Source organism: Abramis brama (assembly GCF_963993115.1).
Source record: "Abramis brama genome assembly, chromosome: 4".
NCBI lineage: Eukaryota > Metazoa > Chordata > Actinopteri > Cypriniformes > Leuciscidae > Abramis > Abramis brama.
The window spans coordinates 52562564-52582205 of NC_139966.1; the positions used below are offsets into that span (position 1 = coordinate 52562564).

Genomic DNA, 19642 nt, shown 5'->3' on the forward strand with positions numbered 1-19642 from the left:
TAATCTTTCCATTGATGTATGGTGTGTTAGGATATGACAATATTTGACCTAGATACAACTATTTGAAATATTGAGAAAATCGCCTTTAAAGTTGTCCATTTCTATTGGCAATTGTGCTGATAAATCGTGCAAATGGATAATTTTGACCCATACAATGTTTTGTTGGCTATTGCCAAAAATATACCCGTGTGACTTAAGACTGGTTTTGTGATCCAGGGTCACATATGTCAAGGCCATTTTAGTTACTTTCACACAATATAATGGCGCTCAAGTAAGAGATGCTTGGAGCTTTCATAAAATTCCAACTTTATTACAAGTTCTGGTTGGTTTTTAAAATCTTAAATCATGTAACTGCAAATATTCCAACTTGACATGAATGTAGCAAGTATCTGTACTGAAAATAAACTCGGGGTTTATTGCGTTCAGAGATCTTTATTGCATACTAGTTACAGATGACAGCTTTTTAAACGATAATTTTGCACCTGCTCGCTGTGACTGCACCACATTAGCATCAGTGAGCCACACAAAGACATCTCTTCCCTGTACAACACCACCTGCTTCTCAGTCTACAACGGGAAATTCTTCAGTCTGATGAGGTTGTGCATGCTTTAAATGGTATCAGCAAACTCCACAGGTTTCTTAAATCCACCAATCACATAAACTCATAACTAATCAAATGGTGTGATGCCGGTACATAAAGGCACGTGGTAAGAACAACTACAGTAAACCTGCTGGTCAGACAACAGACATGAACAAAAAACAACTGGATATTCATTTAAAAAGGATAGCTCACCCATACAAGAAAATTCTGTCATTATTTACTTACCCTCAATATTCCAAACCCGAAAAGGACAAATTACTTCTTGGTCCATCCTTTTGACAGTATGAATTGTTGTTGTCAACCAAAAGCTGCAGAACAATTCAACTTGCATTTTCCTTTATGGGTGAGCTATTCCTTGAACTGAAGCAAACATGTTCAAGTTCTTGTTCGGTTAATCTCTAGAGGAATCTAGAGCAATGGAAAACCTCAAACAGCATGAGATGCAGGTGTTTAGGTTACTGTATGGAATTATGTTGCCAGCGTGATTGAGGGTTGTTAAGACGCTGCAGCAGCAGCTGTTTCTATGGTTATGGCTTCGGATCTGCCGCTTCCCATCTCTGTGCACGTCACGTGCAGTGAACCGTCTCTGAAAAATAAACACACATCAGGAAAAGAGTTGAGTAGTTGAGTAGGACAGGGTGATATTCTTGAACTAATAGTACACACACAAGCTAGAAAATATATAGATTACTCTTTAAAAGATCGCAATCTCAATTCAAACACCAACGCTATCTTATTCCTAAATGACAACGATTCACCAGTTTCATTTAAACCTTTGATAAATACAATCAACAACAGAACATTCAGATCTGTGTTGATGTTGGTGCTGATCCACAGAGTTGTCATGTACAGGCATGAAACGGCTTCAGTCTTACTCTTTTCAACCACACAATTATATCTCTGTATATCTCTTTATATGTTTCTGTTACGATAATTAAAATGATCACAGAAGTGTTGTGATAAAAGTTTATAGTTCGGATATAAACACAGAAGTGAACACTTCAAATAAAGATTCATTAATTACATTCATTACACCAGTAGGTGGCAACAAGTGAGTGTCATTGAATCATTCAAGAGATTCGCTCAAAAACGCCGATTCATCCAGTCTTTACGAGTGAGTCATTGAATCATTCATTCAGACGGATTTTTTTATATATGATTAAAATTAATTAAATATTTTTAAATAGACTGCAGCAATTAATATTTTGTCAGAACCTCTAATAAATTGCATGTTATTTTGTTTAGTTCAGAATCATGCGAGAATCAAAATCTCGATTTTAAACAATAAAAAAATTGTGATTCTCAATTCATCCAGTATTAATGAACCTCACATTACCTCTTCATTGTCAGCACTGTGACAAAGTCATGCAGCTCCTCTTTAGGTTCCAGGTCTCGAAGTACAATCTAGAAAAATAAACCAGTGTCACATTTAAAGTCAATAAGCTTAAAGCTAAATCAGCCCAACAGTTTTAGTGCACAATACAAGCTGAATATCTCATTTACGATAATTTCAGGTTTGTACTGAAATGTCTGTTAAAAGGGGAGCCAACCTGTGCGATTGGTTGCTGTGCCTGGTACAGCTCCAGACACACGGACGACAGACTGCCAGGACCCTGCAGCGTGTGCTGACAGCGGGCAGGGAGAGGTGTGCCAGATGGAAACAAAACTGTGAAAACCTCCGCTCCGGAGTCATCCACTTCCTGAAAGACCGAGACACAATCTACTGATCAATATGCCATTCTGTGCTAAAACACCATAAAACGAATCTGCACTATTAATCATTTGAAGTTCCCCACCTTAACCGTGATGTCGCTGGCACAGCAATCCACAGTGATGGAATCTTCTCCGAGTGCCAGGCTGTCTTTTCCGACCAGGATGCCAGCCTGCATGGCAGCACCGACCGGAATCACCTCGTCCGGGGGAATGGAGTTCAGTAGCTCCACGTCTGGGAACAAATCCCTGATCATCTGTTGCAACTTCGGGATACGAGCTGATCCTCCGCATAAAACCACCTTAGAAAGAAAGAAAACGGGTTTAAGCTGAATTTATACTCAGTTCTCGCCATGTAAAACACCAAAATAATCTACTAGTTGGACAGGGAATTTTGTATTAATTGCCTCTAAACTGACAAAATATTTTTTTTCATGCATGAAATATGGATTAAAATCTACAGCTCTCTCTACTGGTCATTTTTTTCAACATGTTCAGCTTTCTTAAGTGTGTAATGTTGCTGTTTGAGCATTAAAAAGGTCTGCTAAGTTCCAAAGCACAAAGTCCCTCCCAAGGGAGTTATTCTCTATATCACATTCAAGCACACAAAACCTATTCTAGCAGTCCCCAAAAACAAAATCAAGACTCTGTAAAAGAGCATAATATGACCTCTTTAAAAAAGTTGTTTTACCTTGTTGACATCAGAGGTGGACAGGTTTACTTGCTCGAGGAGACTTTTAATTGGCTGAATGCTCTTAGTAAAGAGGCTGGAGCAAATCAGCTCAAAACGGGCTCTAGGACAGAAGCATATATGAAATGCAGAGATGCAACAGGTGCCATTTTCTTTGTAATACTGATTTGATTGCAAAATAACTTCAGCTCACCTGGACACATTACACTCAAAATCCATGCCGTCATAGAGCGAGTCCACAAAGCAGTTGGCACTACTCAGGGTGGAGAGAGTGTGCTTGGCCATATCGGCACCATTCATGAGCTTTAGCATCGCCCTGGGGTTTCCTGTCACATCCTGTTTAAAAGTCCTGGAGACACACATGACAAACAAAATAAGATTGACATGCATGTAATCAAATAAAATAACATCAATGTTTTAAAATATTATACACTACCATTGAATTTTGAGGTCAGTAAGATTTTTTTCCTTTTCGAAATAAATTAATATTTTTATTCAGCAAGGATGCATTTAATTTATCAAAAGTGAGAGTAAAGACAATTATAATGTTACAGAAGTTTTCTATTTCAAATAAATGCTGTTTTCTATTCATCAAAGAATCCTGAAAAAATGTCTCATGGTTTCCACAAAAATATTAAGCAGCATTACATGGATAAGACGACATGTTTCTTAAGCAGCAAATCAGCATATTTGAATGATTTCTGAAGGATCATGTGACACTGAGGACTGAAGTGATGATGCTGAAAATTCAGCTTTGATCGCAGGAATAATTTACATTTTTAAAAAATGTAATTTTTAGAAAATTGTTATTTTAAATTGTAATACATTTTACAATATTACTGTTTTTACTGTACTTCTGATCAAATACTTTTTTCAAAAACATTTTTAAATATCTTACCAACCCCAAAGTTTTGAACAGTAACCTAAATATGAAATAAATATTTAATATAATATACAGTTATATTATAATATTAAATATTTCTTTAATATTTACCATCTATTTTCTGATAATAAATAATTTAAACTTTTTAATTAAACTTTGCATCTGATTAAAAAAAAAAAAAAAAAAAAAAACGATAATAGCAGATTCATAAATAAGAAGTTTGGCACCAATACTAAAAAACACTGCTTTATATAACACTGGAGTAAAAAAAAATTACAAATACTAAGTGATACAATATGACTAGATGAGCCACTTCAAAGTGTAAAATAGCCAGTATAAGAAGTTATGAAGTTGCTTGGCAACCGTACCCAGTGCAGTGTCTTCAAAACAAAACCACTTCCATTATAAGAACAATCATAACAAATGTGAAGCACTGGACTTCAACTGACTTTTTGAACTCAGCGGCGAGGTGCTGTGCGAGCTCATGTGTGAAGCTCTCTCCTCCCGTCCTGTGATCGGTCTGTGTCGCGAGGACCTTGTACATTCCACTGTTCACCTCCAGGACGGTGACGCTGAGCGACGTGCCTCCGAGTTTGTACACCAGGACATGACTGTGTTTGAAAAGAGAAAGGAGAATGAGGCTTCTGAGGAGCTCAAAGAAACAGCTCAACTCGGACGACGCACAAACTCTGTACCTTTTTCCCAACGATGAGTCCTGTCCGATGCCATAAGCTAGAAGGGCAGCAGAGGGTTCGTGTATCAGCCTCAGCACGTCGAACCCGGCACTTTCTGCAGCTTGCCTACAACACAGCACCGATTGATATAAAACCTCTCCCCAGACACAGCTTCTGGAGTTAGATAACCTTGTTACATCATCTGAATTCATTAGCATTCGTCTGGCAACGTAAGATGTTTTACAGACACCTCAACTAAGTTACATACCTTAGAGCATTCTTCTGCATCTCTCCAAACTCAAAAGGCACCGTTATGACAGCATCTTTCACATCCGAACCCAAGGCTGACTGAGCCGTCTCTGCAGGGAACATGAAATGATTATCAGCGGTTCACATTTAACATACTGATTATGAAAGAAAATGAAGCATTCAGACAATACCTTTCATTTTATGGAAGATCAATTTTGCTACGTCTTCAGGCGACACATACTTGGTTGTCTCTCCCAAGTCGATTTCATATCTGGGCAGGTCACTCTTGTTGACAACCTGGGAATGAGTGAGAAAATACACACCTTTTAAAAGAGCAAATGGTGCCGTTTTTATGGTTTCTGTTATGTTTTTTTCCCATCTGTCAGTATTTAAAGAGATAGTTCACCCTAAATTAAAATCAAGTCATCATTTACTCAACCTAGTGTTGTTCTAATGCTGTATGCCTGTCTTTCTTTTTTAGACAACAAAAGAAGACATTTTTTTAAATTTCACGCTCATCCATATAATGTCAGTGAATAGCAACCAGCATCAAGCTGAAAGTATCACAAAATAAATAAGTATCACAGAACAGTCCAGTGCGACACGTGCCGTATAACTGTTCTGGGAGTGTATGATAGGGAGTGATGAAAAACAAATTAAAATGTAATGTATTATTTAATGAAAATCCTGATCTTCTGTGCATGGCTATTTCACATGTGCATTCGTGAGACTCTATTAGCGCTGCAGTTAAACCCAACTCACCCAGAAATAGCACACAAGTTGTGAGAAATCAAGAAAAGCATTTCTTTCTCCTCTGAGGTGAATATATCTGTTGTGTTCGTCGCAACTAGTTGTTACCGTGTTCACATCTGTCAACTGTCTCATCTGTCATCTGAGTTCCAGTCTGGAGATATTCAACCCGGTGAAAAAGTACACGGATACTTTTTTTGGATTTCTAGTAGTTGTATTACACGTCAAGTTTTTATTCATCTTGATTTCTCACAACTTGTGTGCTTTTTCTGGGCAAGCCAGAGTAAACCGCGGCGCTAACAGTCTCACAAACGCTCAATCGTGCACAGAAGACCAATGACCAAAGTCAGGATTTTCATAAAATAATACATTAAAGTTCAATTTGTTTTTCACTAAACCCTATCATACACTCCGAGAATAATTGGAATATACGACACATGAAACCATTCTATGATGCTTCTGTGTCTTTTAAAAAAAAGCTTGATGCTGGTTGATATTCACTTCCATTATATGGACAATTTTTTTTTTAATTCTCCTTTTGTGGCATAAGGCATTAGAACAACACCAAGGTGAGTAAATGATGACTTAAATTTCATTTTAGGGTGAACTATCCCTTTAAGAACAGCATGTACTTACAATGCATTTGCTTTCTTCTTTGTGTGCCAGAGCATCTGGGTCATCAAAGCTGTCAAATACACAAGTCCAATGAATTTATATTATTATTACTTACATAAATGTTTTTTTTATTTAAGATATTGCTACTTTGATGGTAAAATATTCGTAATAAATGTTATGCACTGAATTATCTACATCATTATTGCATGTTTGTGTAAATATGAAAATAAATACCGTCTGCCAAGGATCTGCTTCACTTTGACAACCGTATTGGTGGCATTTCGTATTCGGCCCTGCTTAGCGGCGATTCCCACTATCTGGAAAATCAAATGAATGAGACAAAACCATTATTTTATATTTTAAATGTATCCCATAAGGGAATTATAGTGTAATAGCAGCCAAAAATACACTAACATAATCAAACATGAAACACACTATGCAATACACACAAAATACAAATAAAATGCAGTCGGTCATACTATTCACTAGACTAGAGATATGTTTTGCAGTTATGAATTTAGTTTCCATTTCACTGTTAGTTCTTAATCTGACATGTTTTAAAGGACAGCAAAACTGACTGTGTTTGGTGCTGATGAGAGAGCTGTGTAATGATTGTAACTCCATTCCCCGAAATCCTGGTAAATTACCTGTTCAGTGTCTCTGTATGCGACCACAGCTGGAGTGACTCTGTCCCCTGCATCATTGGCCACAACATCTGCTCGTCCATCCTAATATTAAAACAATTACACCTATTATAATGGGTTTTTTTTTATCTGGTATGGTTTACGTCACACCATCATCTATTCAGCACTATTAACAAGGACTATTAGATATTTTATTTCATTGTCGGCATATTTGCGTTTATTCAACTAATTAAAATGATGTATACTCATAACAAATTCACCTTGAATACCGCAACACAGGCACATGTGTATCCAAAGTGCACCCCGATGGCAGCCATGCTTCCGACGAATTCAACCGGAAGCCGGTTTTCATATGCAAATGAGGAGGGACTGACTTTTGGGCGCAGCCAAATGACGGACGCCGATGTTAGCCAATCAAAGCGCCTCTGAACTGACGTCGACAGGGAAGTCAAGAGAGCAGCGCCTGATTTAGAAACAGCTGAGAACGGCGCCGGTGGGTGTTGTGTGCTGGGTATTGAAGTTCACTTAAAAGTGCGCACAGGCGCGTTTTAAGCGCACAGAGTCATGTCTTTAACCAACTCCTTTGCAACCCCGTTACTTTTGCTTTTATGTGTTGTTTTATTCTCAGTTGCTGTTGCAGAAGAATGCGAAGGTGAGGTTGGTTGGCTTGGCTTTTAATGCGCATGAACCCGAGTTTAAAAATAGCCACCTGGGTTATTTTTCACTAGTGCATGAGTGTTTTGACATAGTGAATAGAAGATATTTACTGCAGGAAGTCAATATTTAAGAGGTGAGTCCTGGTGACAACCCCTATTATTGTAGCCTAACACTATGCCTTCAAATTAAATAGTTATTTAAAAGTTCTATAAAAAAAGTTTATGTCCAATCAACTTGGATGTTTAAGTCATTTTAACTTAAATTACATTAAACCGACTTAAAAAAACGAGTTGAATCTTGTATAACAAAAAAAAAAAGTTTAAAAATGGCTCAACTTATTTTGATGAGTTAAAGCAATGTAAAACATATGTTGTCAAAACTTATTGATCATATTGGAAATGTAAAACGATTTTAACTGCTATGATTTTTTTTGTGTGTTATAATCATAATACAACCCACTTACAACTAGAAAACATTGCTTATGTTCTGCAGAATTATAACTAACTGTTATATCATACGAATTTATCCCTCTAGTATGAATCTCTGTTTAATATTTATATGTGTATCTGTTTTGCAGTGTGTGAGGAGTTTTTGGGGCGGCTTTATAACTCACTGGTGATCAGACACACAGAGCTGTCCCCAGAGCTGGTGGAGGAGGGTCTGATCAGAGCATGCACTGAGACTACTGGGAAAGAGAATCGACTAGTAAGAGCATAAAAACAAGCACAGTTTGGTTTTTATGCTTCTTTGGTTGCTGGTTCATATGAATATGTTTAGGGTATGAAATATATTGAATGCATGAGGTAATTATTTCCCTTTTCACCTCAGTGCTATTACCTAGGAGCCTCCAGTGATGCTGCAGCCAAAGTGACAGGTGAGGTGAGCCGCCCCCTCAGTGCACATGTTCCTGTCCACAAAATCTGCCAAAAACTTCAGCGCAGGGATGGCCAGATCTGCGAGCTCAGATATGGTAGGGTGCACTGACTCACATATAAGATCCTTCAAAGTCGGCATGAAATGGAAGTTGCTATAGTATTTTCTTCCCTATTGTGACGAAATTGATTGGATCGTTGGATGGTTGTAGTTTTGCTATTGCTGTGATGTTATGTGAGTGACAGGTTGTCCCGCCCTCGCGCCAGTAAACACATCAAAAGATATGTTGCTGCAGGAGGGAGGGGAAGTTATTTTGATTAAAGACTGAAAATTAATAAATAAAAAAATAATGCTGTGCACAGATACATCATTTATAATAAATACTGCAATGTTCCATAAAAAATAATTGCCAATTTTGTTTTCGTGGTGACTTTAAAGGGTTAGTTCGCCCAAAAAATGAAAATACTCACATTAATTACTCACACTCAATTAAGCAAATTTTCAGTGATGAACAGTTTTTTTTTTCACATATAAACATTCATCAACGCATTTTCACTTTATGTGCAACAACAACCAATGAGGTTAATTCTCGTATTACGCAGCATGTCTGAGCTTCAGCAAGAACCAATGTGGTTTGTTGTCGTGCGTCAAGCAGGTTCGGTTGAGCTTCTGTTTATGTACACTGATCAATTGTGAATAAAAGCCTAAATTAAATCTGTTCATCATATAAAGCAATTGAGTCTCTTCAGAAAAATTGGACTAAATCACTCAATTCATATGGATTAGTTTTACAATCTCCTTTATGAACTTTTTAAAGTGTCAAGTGTCAGTCAGCTCTCAGATTTCACCAAAAAAAGATCCTCATTTGTGATGAACGTGTGAGTAAATGATGACAGAATTTTCATTTTTGGGTGAACTATCCATTTAATTGCCTTAGAGTTTGGAATATTTTGGAAATATTAGTCTCAAATGTTTTAAAATGGATATTTCTTGTTCTTCTGAAACAGAGCGTCCAGTTCTTGACTGGAGCCGGGACGCTTTGTCTAAAATGCGAGTGTTGGATCTGAAGAGAGTCTTGGCCTCGTGGGGGGAGGAGTGCAGAGCCTGCCTGGAGAAGAGTGAATTTATTGATCTCATCCAGGAGGTGGCTCCCAAACACAGCACAGCGCACCACAGAACACACACAGAAGAGTTCTGAGGGCCTCCTCGTGCAGCTCCGTGCTGGGGAGACAGAGCTCTGATGAGAGGGCCTCCTCGTGCAGCTTCATGCTGGGGACACACAGCAGTGATGGGAGGGGCTGCACGTGCAGCTGTGCTCAGGGACACTTATGATATTGCACTGAGACTCCTAACTTATGATGCTTTTCATATTAGTTATGAGTAGCCATGTGCCACTTCCCCAGTGTCTCATTCTCCTGTACCACTGTAAGCATTTTTCTCCGGCATACTCAGAATAAATCATTAAGCTTTATTAGTTTCAGTAATTAAGAGGAGACTTGCTGAGATACTGGCTGTTTTTTTTGTCCAACCATTTCATTTGGAAGGGACGAGAGCTTGTGTCAGGCTCTAAGACCAATTTGTACTCTGCTCTAAAAGCCTCACGTCTGGATGATATTTCAATCATAAAATCAAAATAAAGGAGTAAGAAACTATATTTTGCATGAATAACGAAAATGAAGCATTATTTTTTTTCCCGCTGTGGCGAGCAGGACGAGGTCGAGGGCCGTGGTAGGGCTCGCGCCATCCTCCCACAGCCCTCGACCTCGTCCTGCTCGCCACACCTGCATTGTCGTTATATTATGCACATTTTCCTTCCTTGTTCTAATTAGCATAATACAATCCAATGAAAAAAAATCTCATTACTGTAATGTAGAACATATACAAATAAGTAGAACACTTCACAATAAGGTTTCATTAGTTTGAAAGTTGAAGTTTTTTTATGTCCTATACTAAAGTTTTTTAAAGTTACCTATTTTTAATTGCCTTTAGCTTTTTTGCAGCTCTTTTAGATAATTATTCTGGTATGCCAAAATTCAAAATTATTATGAGGACATAAAAACATCTGGACACATTACAGTAATGACAATTCGAGGGGGAGAATTGCGCTTAATATCTGTGGGGGAAAAAAAACTAACGTTTTATGCAAAATATAATTGTTTTCTATTTTTGGGGTGAAATATGACCTAGACATTGGATTTTTGTTACATTAACGTGTGTGTGTGTGTGTGTTTGTGTGTCACTTTCTTAATCCAATTCAGTGTCAGTCTGTATCAAATTTGTAGATACAAGCGTGCGTATGACCTCTCGTAAGGATCGTATTGTTGTGACTTTTTGTCCACACACACACGGAACAAAAGACGCACGCCCACCTAACTGTGCTGATGTTTACATCTGCCGTGTTGCCATGGCGATCACGAAACCTTTCATCCCCGGCTTCCGATGCTACAGGATTTTGCTGACAAACTTTTTATGTCATAAAACAGAACCAATCAGCCACGAGTCCATCGGCAGGGCTCTTTCTCTCTCTTCTCCTCTCTCCCCACCTCCAGGCTTTCTCATTCACAATCCCCATTTTTTAACCATCCAGTTCTGCTGTTCTCCTGTAATAGCTGTTGAGAGAGAGAGAGTGAGAAGAGAGAGAGACCGTGAGTGAGATTCAGGCCTTGCCCACGCAAAGAAGTGGGAGACTGAACCTCTCTCTATACTCTCTCTCATGCGCGCACACACACACACACACACACACACACAGTCAGTGTATCATGCTTGCACTGTGTGGGCTGAGCTGAGCTGAGCATTCCTGTCATACAGTAACAGTCTCTCTGCCTCCGCACTCTCTCTCTTTCCCTCTCTCTCCCTCTATTTCTCTCTTTCCCTTTCCCTCTATCTCTCCTCTTTTCTCCCTCTCTTCTCTTTCTCACACACATACGTTCCAAATACACACATTAGCACACTTCTATACACTTTCACAGACCAGAGACGGACCCTCGCAGAGGAAGTCGAGATGGTGTGGAATGTGTGCCCTGGTTTTATTAGGTAAGTTTTATGATTTCCAGCATATCCTTGGGTGAATTGTGTGTGTGCTAGGTGTTGCTTGAATGAATTTAAGTGTGTGTTTGTTGAAAGATAAGATTAATTTGTGTCTTTTCAGGCTCTCTGTGTGTCATATTTTGTCAGCGCACCTCTGTACAGCGGCTCGATGCGGATATTTTCATTGGGCATCACTACAGGGATTACTGAACACTTTTTCCTAACAGGCAAAATGTGGCTGTGTGTGTGAGTGTGTGTGTGTGTGTATATGCGTGAGGATGTGTGAATGAGTGTTGCGCTCACTCTATATAGGTCTTCTTCAGGCAAAGCCTAATCTCGCTGATTGGAAACTGATTTGCGTTGAGTTGAATTTTGCAGAATACACAGACGTCGCCCCAGCCCTCTTACCTTCTTTACCTGTCACTCTCTTACATCCTAATTTCTGTCGTGACTGAGGCCAATCTATTCAGCCCTAACGCCCACACATTAAGCCATCACACTGTCTATTTATTTTCCTTAAATTGCTCTCTCTCCTATTCCCCCTTCTCAATCTCCCCTCTCTTTAAACATCTGTGTGGCGCTCGGTGCACGTGCACGAAGCGCGCCTTGAGTGTTTTGCACACCCGTCAGGAGATGCAGGAGGATGCTCGCACCAGATTTATGCTTTGGCCCTTTAAAAGCAGGCAAAGTTTCCTGGTGAACCATTTTTCTGGTTGCCATAGTGATGAGCAAGGACTTGGAGAGGTGCAGTGGTACTGGGATGCAGTGACAGCTCTTAGCATGTGAATTCTCACACTGAGATATGGAGATGCACAGAGGCTCTGAACAGAGACGGCGATGAGGTGAGACGCCCACGCGCGCACACATCATTATTGCTCACAGCGCTCTTTGGATGATCATACTGTCCCTGGATCCCCAAAAGAGGGAGGAAACCATGTGGGGAAGATGAGTGAGAGAGATAGGGGATTTGTGCGTGTTTGCGTGTGCAACAATGAATTCTGGAGAAACTGAGTGTGTAGTTGCTCTATGCAGAAGTTTTGCATTTCGGGCAATTGTTTAAGGTTTGTAATAGGGGAGCGTACAAGCCTGACTTGCAAATGAAGAATGCATGTTAAATCAAGCATTTAAAACTTAGAAACAACACTTAAAATTGCATTCATTGCACTGACCTCTTAGATGGTCAGTAAGATCTCAACCAAAGTCCAAGTGTGTGAGATATTTAGGAAATAAGTAGTTGGCGTGAAATCTGTTTTTCAGCATCTTGCATAATCATTTTTTAGACAGCTTTTATGATATGGCTGCAGTTTCTTATGATGTATAATAACTGACTACATATTTTACATAACATATAAAATAAACATATTTTCCCGCTTTTAATGCAAGTAGAAAACATTTTTATGAAGTAAGCTCACTTAAAGACTTGTTTGGTTAGATTTTACCAGAAAAGGTTTTAGATTTTTTTTTTCATATGTTAATGTTAAAAAATCTTGTATAATATTAACTGCTGTATTTTTTTCTGTTTGCATGGTTGTTGTATTTATGTAACTTTGTATTTTTGTAATTCAGTTTTTGCCATGAAGCTAGCCTCAGATGCAGACATTAAATAAAACTATACTATACTTTTGCACTGGTTGCAATGATTTCTGCACTGTCAGACACTAATCAAATAAGTTACATTTGTGACTGATCATGTGACTCTCAGATGGTCACATGCTCTTCCATTAAAGCTCAAGATGCCATTTGGTTCATCTCAAATCAAGCTGAAGAACATGATCATCATGCTTGACACAAAGCAGTTCGAGTGCTGCTGTTCTTAAAGCAAAAGGAGGACAAGCCAAATACTAATACATTCTGAAATTCTCACTCAAGTTCATATACGTTATTTGTCAAGCTACCCAAAACCACCAAATTGGTGCATTTAGTGTGTTTCAGTGGGAGATCTCTAAGGATCATTTTAAGAAGTCTGCAGCCTTATAACTTCAGTCAAGTTCTTACCCACAGATCCAGGCGTGAAGGTGTGTCTTATGTAACAGAGAAGGAGCACACTCGTGTGATTTCTGTTTGATCTGATGAAATCAAAAGGAAATGAAATCTATCAGGACTTTTTGCAGCTGTCATCCATCACAACACCTTCATATGTGATTTCAAATATTGATATATTCAGCATTAAAGAACTATACGCAAGAGACTACAGTATTAGTATTACTATATCATACATTTTTGTGATTGTGTTACAGAGGCCCTCCTAGTGTGCGGTGGAAATAGAAACGTTACTGTTCTGTAACAGCGTGTGTGTGAGAGATTTGTAGGAAGGAGTGTGGGTGTCGGTAGTCTTTATTTCTGTTCCACATTCATGTGTGTTAGGTGAATTTTTGTATCGCCTGAGGAAAGAGCGGAGTTATCAGAGGCGTGCAGCCTTTCCTATACTTCCTGCAAAAACATCCCAAGGACCCTCGGCCCAAACCAGCCAGGAAAAAGGCCAGGAAGTTGGGCTGAGATCACGGGAAGTAAATTACAAAGCCAGAAAGGCCTAGTATAAAAACAGGTCCAGTGGAAGTTTTTGGAGACTGTAGCCATGTTGCTTTAAAAAAAAATGATAGTGGTGCTTCGGATGGGTGTGTGTGTGTGGTGTGTGTGTGTTAGTGAGAATATGTGGGCGTTTCAGTGATCCTGTATTTAAAATTGATGGGATTATGAAGGTTTTTATATTTCTTCATTCAGTCTGGCATCATTTTTGGTGTGACCCCAACATGCTTTGATAAATGCATTATCCAACACCATGCATAAATAAAATCTCTTATTTATCCAATCAAAGCACATATAATCCCTTGTTGCTACATTTTATCCACTTCAAATTTACAGAGGTACTTGAACGCGCTGTATTGAGTGGCATTAGGAGTGAGAGAGGTGTTGATTACAACCAGAATTATGTATTTAAGCGTAGCCTCACCTGTGATGTTTATAGATGATACGTTGGTGATTGGTTGAGACACTGGAACCCTGGCTTCTTATTGGTGGAGGTCCACAAATGATGCTTTTGGTTGGTTGAGATGGTTTGAGATGGTCTGGAGGAGACCTTCCTGCTGTAATTTCCTCTTTCCTGCTGGTTTTCCTGCTCGGGAATATTCAGCATCAGGGTTGGGCTTAAAGTGTCCTGAAATCTCAGACCTCCGAGGGAGTGCCGGGACGTTCGGCCCTGCATTACGTTACAAACACTAAGTAAGGCATTGTGGAATACTGGCAGAAAATCATTGGAATAAAGACGGAAAGCTCAGAAAAGTTTGATCGTACGGGAAGCCTCACATGGGAAGTGCAGGTCAAATGTAACAACTCATTTAATATTTCTAGCTTGTTAGTGGTGTTTGCTTAAGCAAGTATGAGTATTATTATACTTACAGTTAGGGATTTGAACAAACCCCTTAACCTAAATACTAATCTTTGGCATGAGACTTGTCTGTATTGGACTATGAATTATCTATGACTTGTCTGTATGATAGGCTACCTAAAATTATGTGGATTGTAAGAGAGGTGTGCTATTATTTTTCTAAGTATCAGACTGATGGTTTTGCCTGCCAGATGATAAAATGTTTACACTAAAGGAGGGAATTTGCCAGAATATCTTGCCTTATGGGTGGGTATTGCTTGAGCCAGTGAGCAATAACACAGTACACCCTAACAACCACTTAACAACTTCCTAGAAACCACTTGAGAACTTCTTAGCACCATGGGAATGTTTGTACAATTTATTTAGAAAATACACATATGGTTACTACTATTGCTTAAAAGAATCTCTGTATTATTTCATGTTGATTAAGTGGTTATTAGTGATCGTCGTCCTTTTGATATATCGGTGCTTTAACTGAGTTGAATGATAACATGTCATCTCAGATCTAAGTTTCTGCTTGTCATAGAGTGTAACAATGCTGATGCACATTATACTTACTCTTTACAGGGATTTTCCATTTCATGTTATCTGTGACAATGTCTGTTACATAATAGAGGACTTCCCTTCTGTCTCTGTGGACAATAGTCAAGAGTGTCTGAAATGTTTTAGCTTGTGTGTGATTGCATTGGAATGAGTGAGTAGGTGGACGGCTACATGTGGCCGGCTGTGATAATAGTATGGTAAAAGAATGAGTGTGTGATACAGCATATTTCTCTGTGAGAATGTACGAAGTATTTAACCCTCTGATGCATTCAAAATCCATCTTTTTACTTCAAAACAATAATATATCATCATTCCCAATGTTTTCAATCAATCAAAATTGTGTTCTGAGAGAGTTCTGACATCTTTCAATTCAGACATGTGGACTTTACCCGGCAAACACAGAACTTTCCTCTAAAGTTAGTGTATGGTTTCCCTTTGGCTATTTCTTTGGGAGCCACTTCATAATATTCAAGGAACGTTCCTTTTAAGTATTTTATATTATATATATTACATGTTCCCAGAACGTTCTTGTATCCAAACATTGCTGGGAATGTTGTCATAGGCTAGGCAATATAAACTTCTATAGGGCTGGGTAAAAAATATTGAAAATCCCAAGAATCATCTTTTAGTCTATATGCTGTTTTCAGTTGATGAAGGAACAGAACATAGTGCCTCCCATCCAATAAATCTCAATACGCTTTGTGCTTTGTTACTTTTGATATGAGACAAAGTCTCAGATTTCAAATTCTGTCCATTTTGTTATGAAATTCAAACAATAAATACCGTTTTGGCGCTCTTTCATGTGGCGTGACATATGCTGTAACGCCTCAGATCAAGCGAAGATCACGTGAACCGATCATCTCGTCCGCTTAACTACTAGTTACATCACAAAATAAACATGAATGAACATCAGAAGGTATGTTGAAAGTAACATACAGTGAGTGCAACTTACCGAAATCCGTGTCATGTCTCATGTAATCGCTCAATCGGTGTTTCAACCGCGGGAAAGACGTCAATAAAACAGCCTGAGAACATCGTAAAGTTACCTCAGAAAACCCATTCAATGACCATAAACTTGTTAGAAAAATGAACTCTAGAGAGAAGCTTTTTTTGCTAAATATATAGGCCTACACCATATTACATATTAATTATATACATATACATATTTTTACAATATCTAATGAATGTATGTTTGAATAAATCAGTCAAGTTGTTATGACCGCTCCCATTTAAATGTTTATATTTCAAAAAACGAAGTAGAAACATTTATGTAATTATAAAGTTAGTATTGTAACTTTTATTATTATTAAAAACTTCCTTGTGTAAGTAAATGTTTGTATACAAATCAGTTAAAACTTTGTCATGTACTGTACCGGATATATATCCAAATGAATCTATATCTAATCGAATTAAATCGCAATGTGTGTCAATATCCAGCCCTATAAAATTCACAACATAAACAGGACAGACATATAGAATTATGGGAGAAGGTCACAAGCAATCGCCTATGATGATTTGGATGCAACATGCACCCTGAATGGTTTAAAATGACATTTTGAAGTGGACACCATCATGCCTCAGAGGGTTAAGTAATTGAAATAGGTGTCAAGAGTTGGCTTGTTGCTTGTGATGCTGTAGAAGGAGAGACGCGGTGAGTGTGTGAGATTTTGCACAGCTGTCTCTAAAGAGGAAGTGGTAGCACACCAGAACAAGCAAAGTGCTGAGTTGCCATGGTAACTTGGGATGCAGGGTTCCCTCAATTTCCATTATTCCCAAGTGGATCTGCTTCACAGTGTCCATGGCAACCACTCACAACCAATGGAGTCCCTATCTCTCTCTCTCTCTCTCTCTTCTCACTCTCTCTTTCAAACTCTCTCATCTCGTCATTTTATCTTGATTTGTGATTTGTGGTAAAATGTCATCTCCATGCTTACGTGAAGACGTCATTACCTGTCACACTTTGACATTATTAGCCACAAATGCTTGGGTGTGTGTATTATAAAACAGCTCTGCGTACATTCTTCCTACTAGTATACAGATACATCAAATATCAGTCAACATAAACCAGTGCATTAGAATGAGTTTGACTGAAAATGCAGGTGTATGTTGTGTTGTAGGGTTGTGAGGCCGGCGTGTTGAGCAGAACGCACACACACACTCGCACACACACACACTCTCCCGGAGCATGCCTATCAGTCCACCTGCCGACGGCAAACATGAGGCTCTCGACCGGCCACGGCAGCAACACGCCCCTACCAACGGCAACCACGGAGATGACAGCAATTGGGCCTCTACTGGGAGTCAATCTACCTCCGACCCTATGGAGGATCTCCACGGAGGCGCAGCTGTCATCCGCATCGGAATCCCTGATTTGCAGCAAACGGTGAGTACACTGCTCTCACACACATATGCAGGCTCACTCTTGTCTTTGAAATGGCTGCACTGCAGCACAGAAGTAGAGAGTGGCAGTGATTGGTACAGACTGAGTTGTTGACTCTGCGTGGGAGTGAGGGGTGTGTGACAGAGGCTTACAGCATGTCGTCTACATGCACGCGTGTTTCTGTGCAAGCATCTACAGTCGTGTTTGCTGCAAGATGGCGATTGCATGTACAGTGCAGTCCAAAAGTGGACTTTTCAACCCCAGTATATTTCCTGAATAAATTTGCACTTTTAAATGATGTTATGTAGAACATGTTTACATAATCCTGCCAAACACATAATACCGTGCTCCTCTTTCTGAGAGCCTTTGCAGCATCCAGCGTAACTCCCTGCTTTCTGTCAAAAGTTATGTCCGACGGGAGTACTTTAAAGTTGCGTTTTATATTTTGCACAGCTATCACCCTGTAGCTCAAGAGTGGTTGCCCACTGAAGTTAAGCAGGGTTGAGCCTGGTCAGTACCTGGATGGATGACCTCCTGGGAAAACTAGGTTACTGCTGGAATTGGTGTTAGTGAGGCCAGCAGGGGGTGCTGCTCACCCTGTGGTCTGTGTGGGTCCTAACGCCCCAGTGTAGTGATTGGGACACTAAACTGTCCCCAGAGATCCAAGGTCCTGACTCTCTGGTCAATAAAAATCCCAGGATGTCCTTAGAAAAAGAGTAGGGGTGTAATCCTGTCCTGCCGATTGGCCTCTCATCATCATGGCCTCCCCATATACTGATTGGCTTCATCACTCTGTCTCCTCTCCACCAATGTTGGCCGTTCTGGCACAATATGGCCGCCGTCGCATCATCCAGGTGGAGAATCTCTAAAACGATCTTAAGTAAAGTCTAAAGCCTAGTGCATTTGGAGAAAATATTTAATGGACAGACATTCATGTTTTTTTTACTACAAATTTGCTGTAGTGAATCTTGTGGCATTTAAGGACACTTGATGGCTAATTGCACATGAATAATTAAACCTACCTGGTCGAGTCTTTGGCCCTGTTTACACCTGGTATTAAGATGCATGTTTGTCGATCGGATTGCAAGTGGACAACGCCAAATTCAGGAGTAAACAGGATCTAAAACATTTTGTCCACTTTCGACCACTTCCAGAGGTAGACGAAAACGCATTTTGTGGTCGAATGTGTTCGAACAGGAACAAAAGAGCGCCTACTGATCTAATGCGTAAAGGCCCTGGTATACTTCATTTTCTGCGGTCTGCTCCATCTCGCACACAATTGAGCATGCAAGCCTTTCAAAGTATGCTCTTTTGTCCGTGAGACCGGAAAGACGCGTTCGGCAGATGTGCACTGTCTAGTGTACTTTGTTTTCAGGCGCTCAAGTCACTCGCACTTGTGTTGTTGAAAGTGCACCGCCCGCGCGGACACAAAAATTGGGCAGTTTTGTTTTCTGGACTGTTGCAGAGCGTGGACGACCGAAGTATACTTTGGGTTTAAACATTATGGGAAGCGCATTGACCAGAAGGGATTTAAACTTTGTTGGCTGGAGACCCAAGTTTGGTTTGAAGATAAAAAACATACCAAGCACAATGTTCTCTCACCATTCCTGATTTCTAACACACACTCACAGTGTATTTCATGGTCTTGCGGCTGTCATAGCAAAAGTGAAAGCTCCGTAAATTTTCGTCTACGGTCGTGCTCATATGTAAATTTCATGAGCTTATTTCATCCATCAGATCGAAATACATATACATGCCCAAAGACCCTCCCTTTCGAAGAAATCAGGACAGAAGTGGTTGAAAGTGGACAAAAGAGACAGATTAAAACACCAGGTGTAAACGGGAACATGTCTCCCTCGTCTACTTGTGATCCAATCAACCAAAACGCATCTTGATACCAGGTGTAAACAGGGCGTTTAAGCCTTGGTGCTCATATGGTTGATGCAGGTTCGAGTCCAAC

At 39.5% G+C, this 19642-nt stretch overlaps 3 protein-coding genes across 11 annotated transcripts in view; 2 read left to right on the top strand and 1 right to left on the bottom strand.

Moving 5' to 3' along the window:
- Window positions 1-412: 412 nt before the first annotated feature.
- hspa14 (heat shock protein 14) lies at window positions 413-7181 on the bottom strand. The gene is made up of 14 exons (XM_084110902.1): window positions 7078-7181; window positions 6821-6901; window positions 6408-6490; window positions 6195-6243; window positions 5000-5105; window positions 4828-4918; window positions 4581-4685; window positions 4335-4496; window positions 3196-3351; window positions 3003-3105; window positions 2398-2613; window positions 2152-2301; window positions 1938-2005; window positions 413-1187 (listed from the first exon to the last, which is right to left on the bottom strand). Exons 1-14 carry the CDS (start codon window positions 7132-7134, stop codon window positions 1097-1099), a joined length of 1518 nt encoding a protein of 505 aa, XP_083967028.1. The 5' UTR covers window positions 7135-7181; the 3' UTR covers window positions 413-1096.
- Window positions 7182-7271: 90 nt separating this feature from the next.
- cdnf (cerebral dopamine neurotrophic factor) lies at window positions 7272-10009 on the top strand. Its single transcript, XM_084110905.1, has 4 exons — window positions 7272-7469; window positions 8052-8179; window positions 8303-8444; window positions 9355-10009. The coding sequence occupies exons 1-4, from the start codon at window positions 7382-7384 to the stop codon at window positions 9543-9545; spliced, it is 549 nt and encodes a 182-aa protein (XP_083967031.1). The 5' UTR covers window positions 7272-7381; the 3' UTR covers window positions 9546-10009.
- Window positions 10010-11015: 1006 nt separating this feature from the next.
- Window positions 11016-19642, top strand: part of shank3b (SH3 and multiple ankyrin repeat domains 3b) — a 29901-nt gene continuing 21274 nt past the window's right edge. For 6 of the 9 annotated variants that reach the window (XM_084110897.1, XM_084110896.1, XM_084110895.1 and 3 more), the window contains exon 1: window positions 14330-17685. In XM_084110897.1, coding sequence (XP_083967023.1) covers window positions 17488-17685 — 198 coding nt within the window. In that variant the 5' untranslated portion in view covers window positions 14330-17487. Of the gene's footprint in view, window positions 11381-14329; window positions 17686-19642 lie in introns of those variants that run through there. The other 3 variants (XM_084110893.1, XM_084110892.1, XM_084110891.1) reach the window with 3 other exon arrangements.

What these genes read in the sequence shown, in the direction of transcription:
- hspa14 (XM_084110902.1), bottom strand. Translation starts at nt 7,134, where the DNA reads ATGGCTGCCATCGGGGTGCACTTTGGATACACATGTGCCTGTGTTGCG. An exon ending in TTTGAGTGTAATGTGTCCAG is followed by an intron (nt 3,106 to 3,195) that starts GTGAGCTGAAGT and finishes CTTCTGTCCTAG; the next exon opens with AGCCCGTTTTGAGCTGATTT. An exon ending in CACAGCAACCAATCGCACAG is followed by an intron (nt 2,006 to 2,151) that starts GTTGGCTCCCCT and finishes TTATTTTTCTAG; the next exon opens with ATTGTACTTCGAGACCTGGA.
- cdnf (XM_084110905.1), top strand. Translation starts at nt 7,382, where the DNA reads ATGTCTTTAACCAACTCCTTTGCAACCCCGTTACTTTTGCTTTTATGT. An exon ending in TGTTGCAGAAGAATGCGAAG is followed by an intron (nt 7,470 to 8,051) that starts GTGAGGTTGGTT and finishes TCTGTTTTGCAG; the next exon opens with TGTGTGAGGAGTTTTTGGGG. An exon ending in GATCTGCGAGCTCAGATATG is followed by an intron (nt 8,445 to 9,354) that starts GTAGGGTGCACT and finishes CTTCTGAAACAG; the next exon opens with AGCGTCCAGTTCTTGACTGG.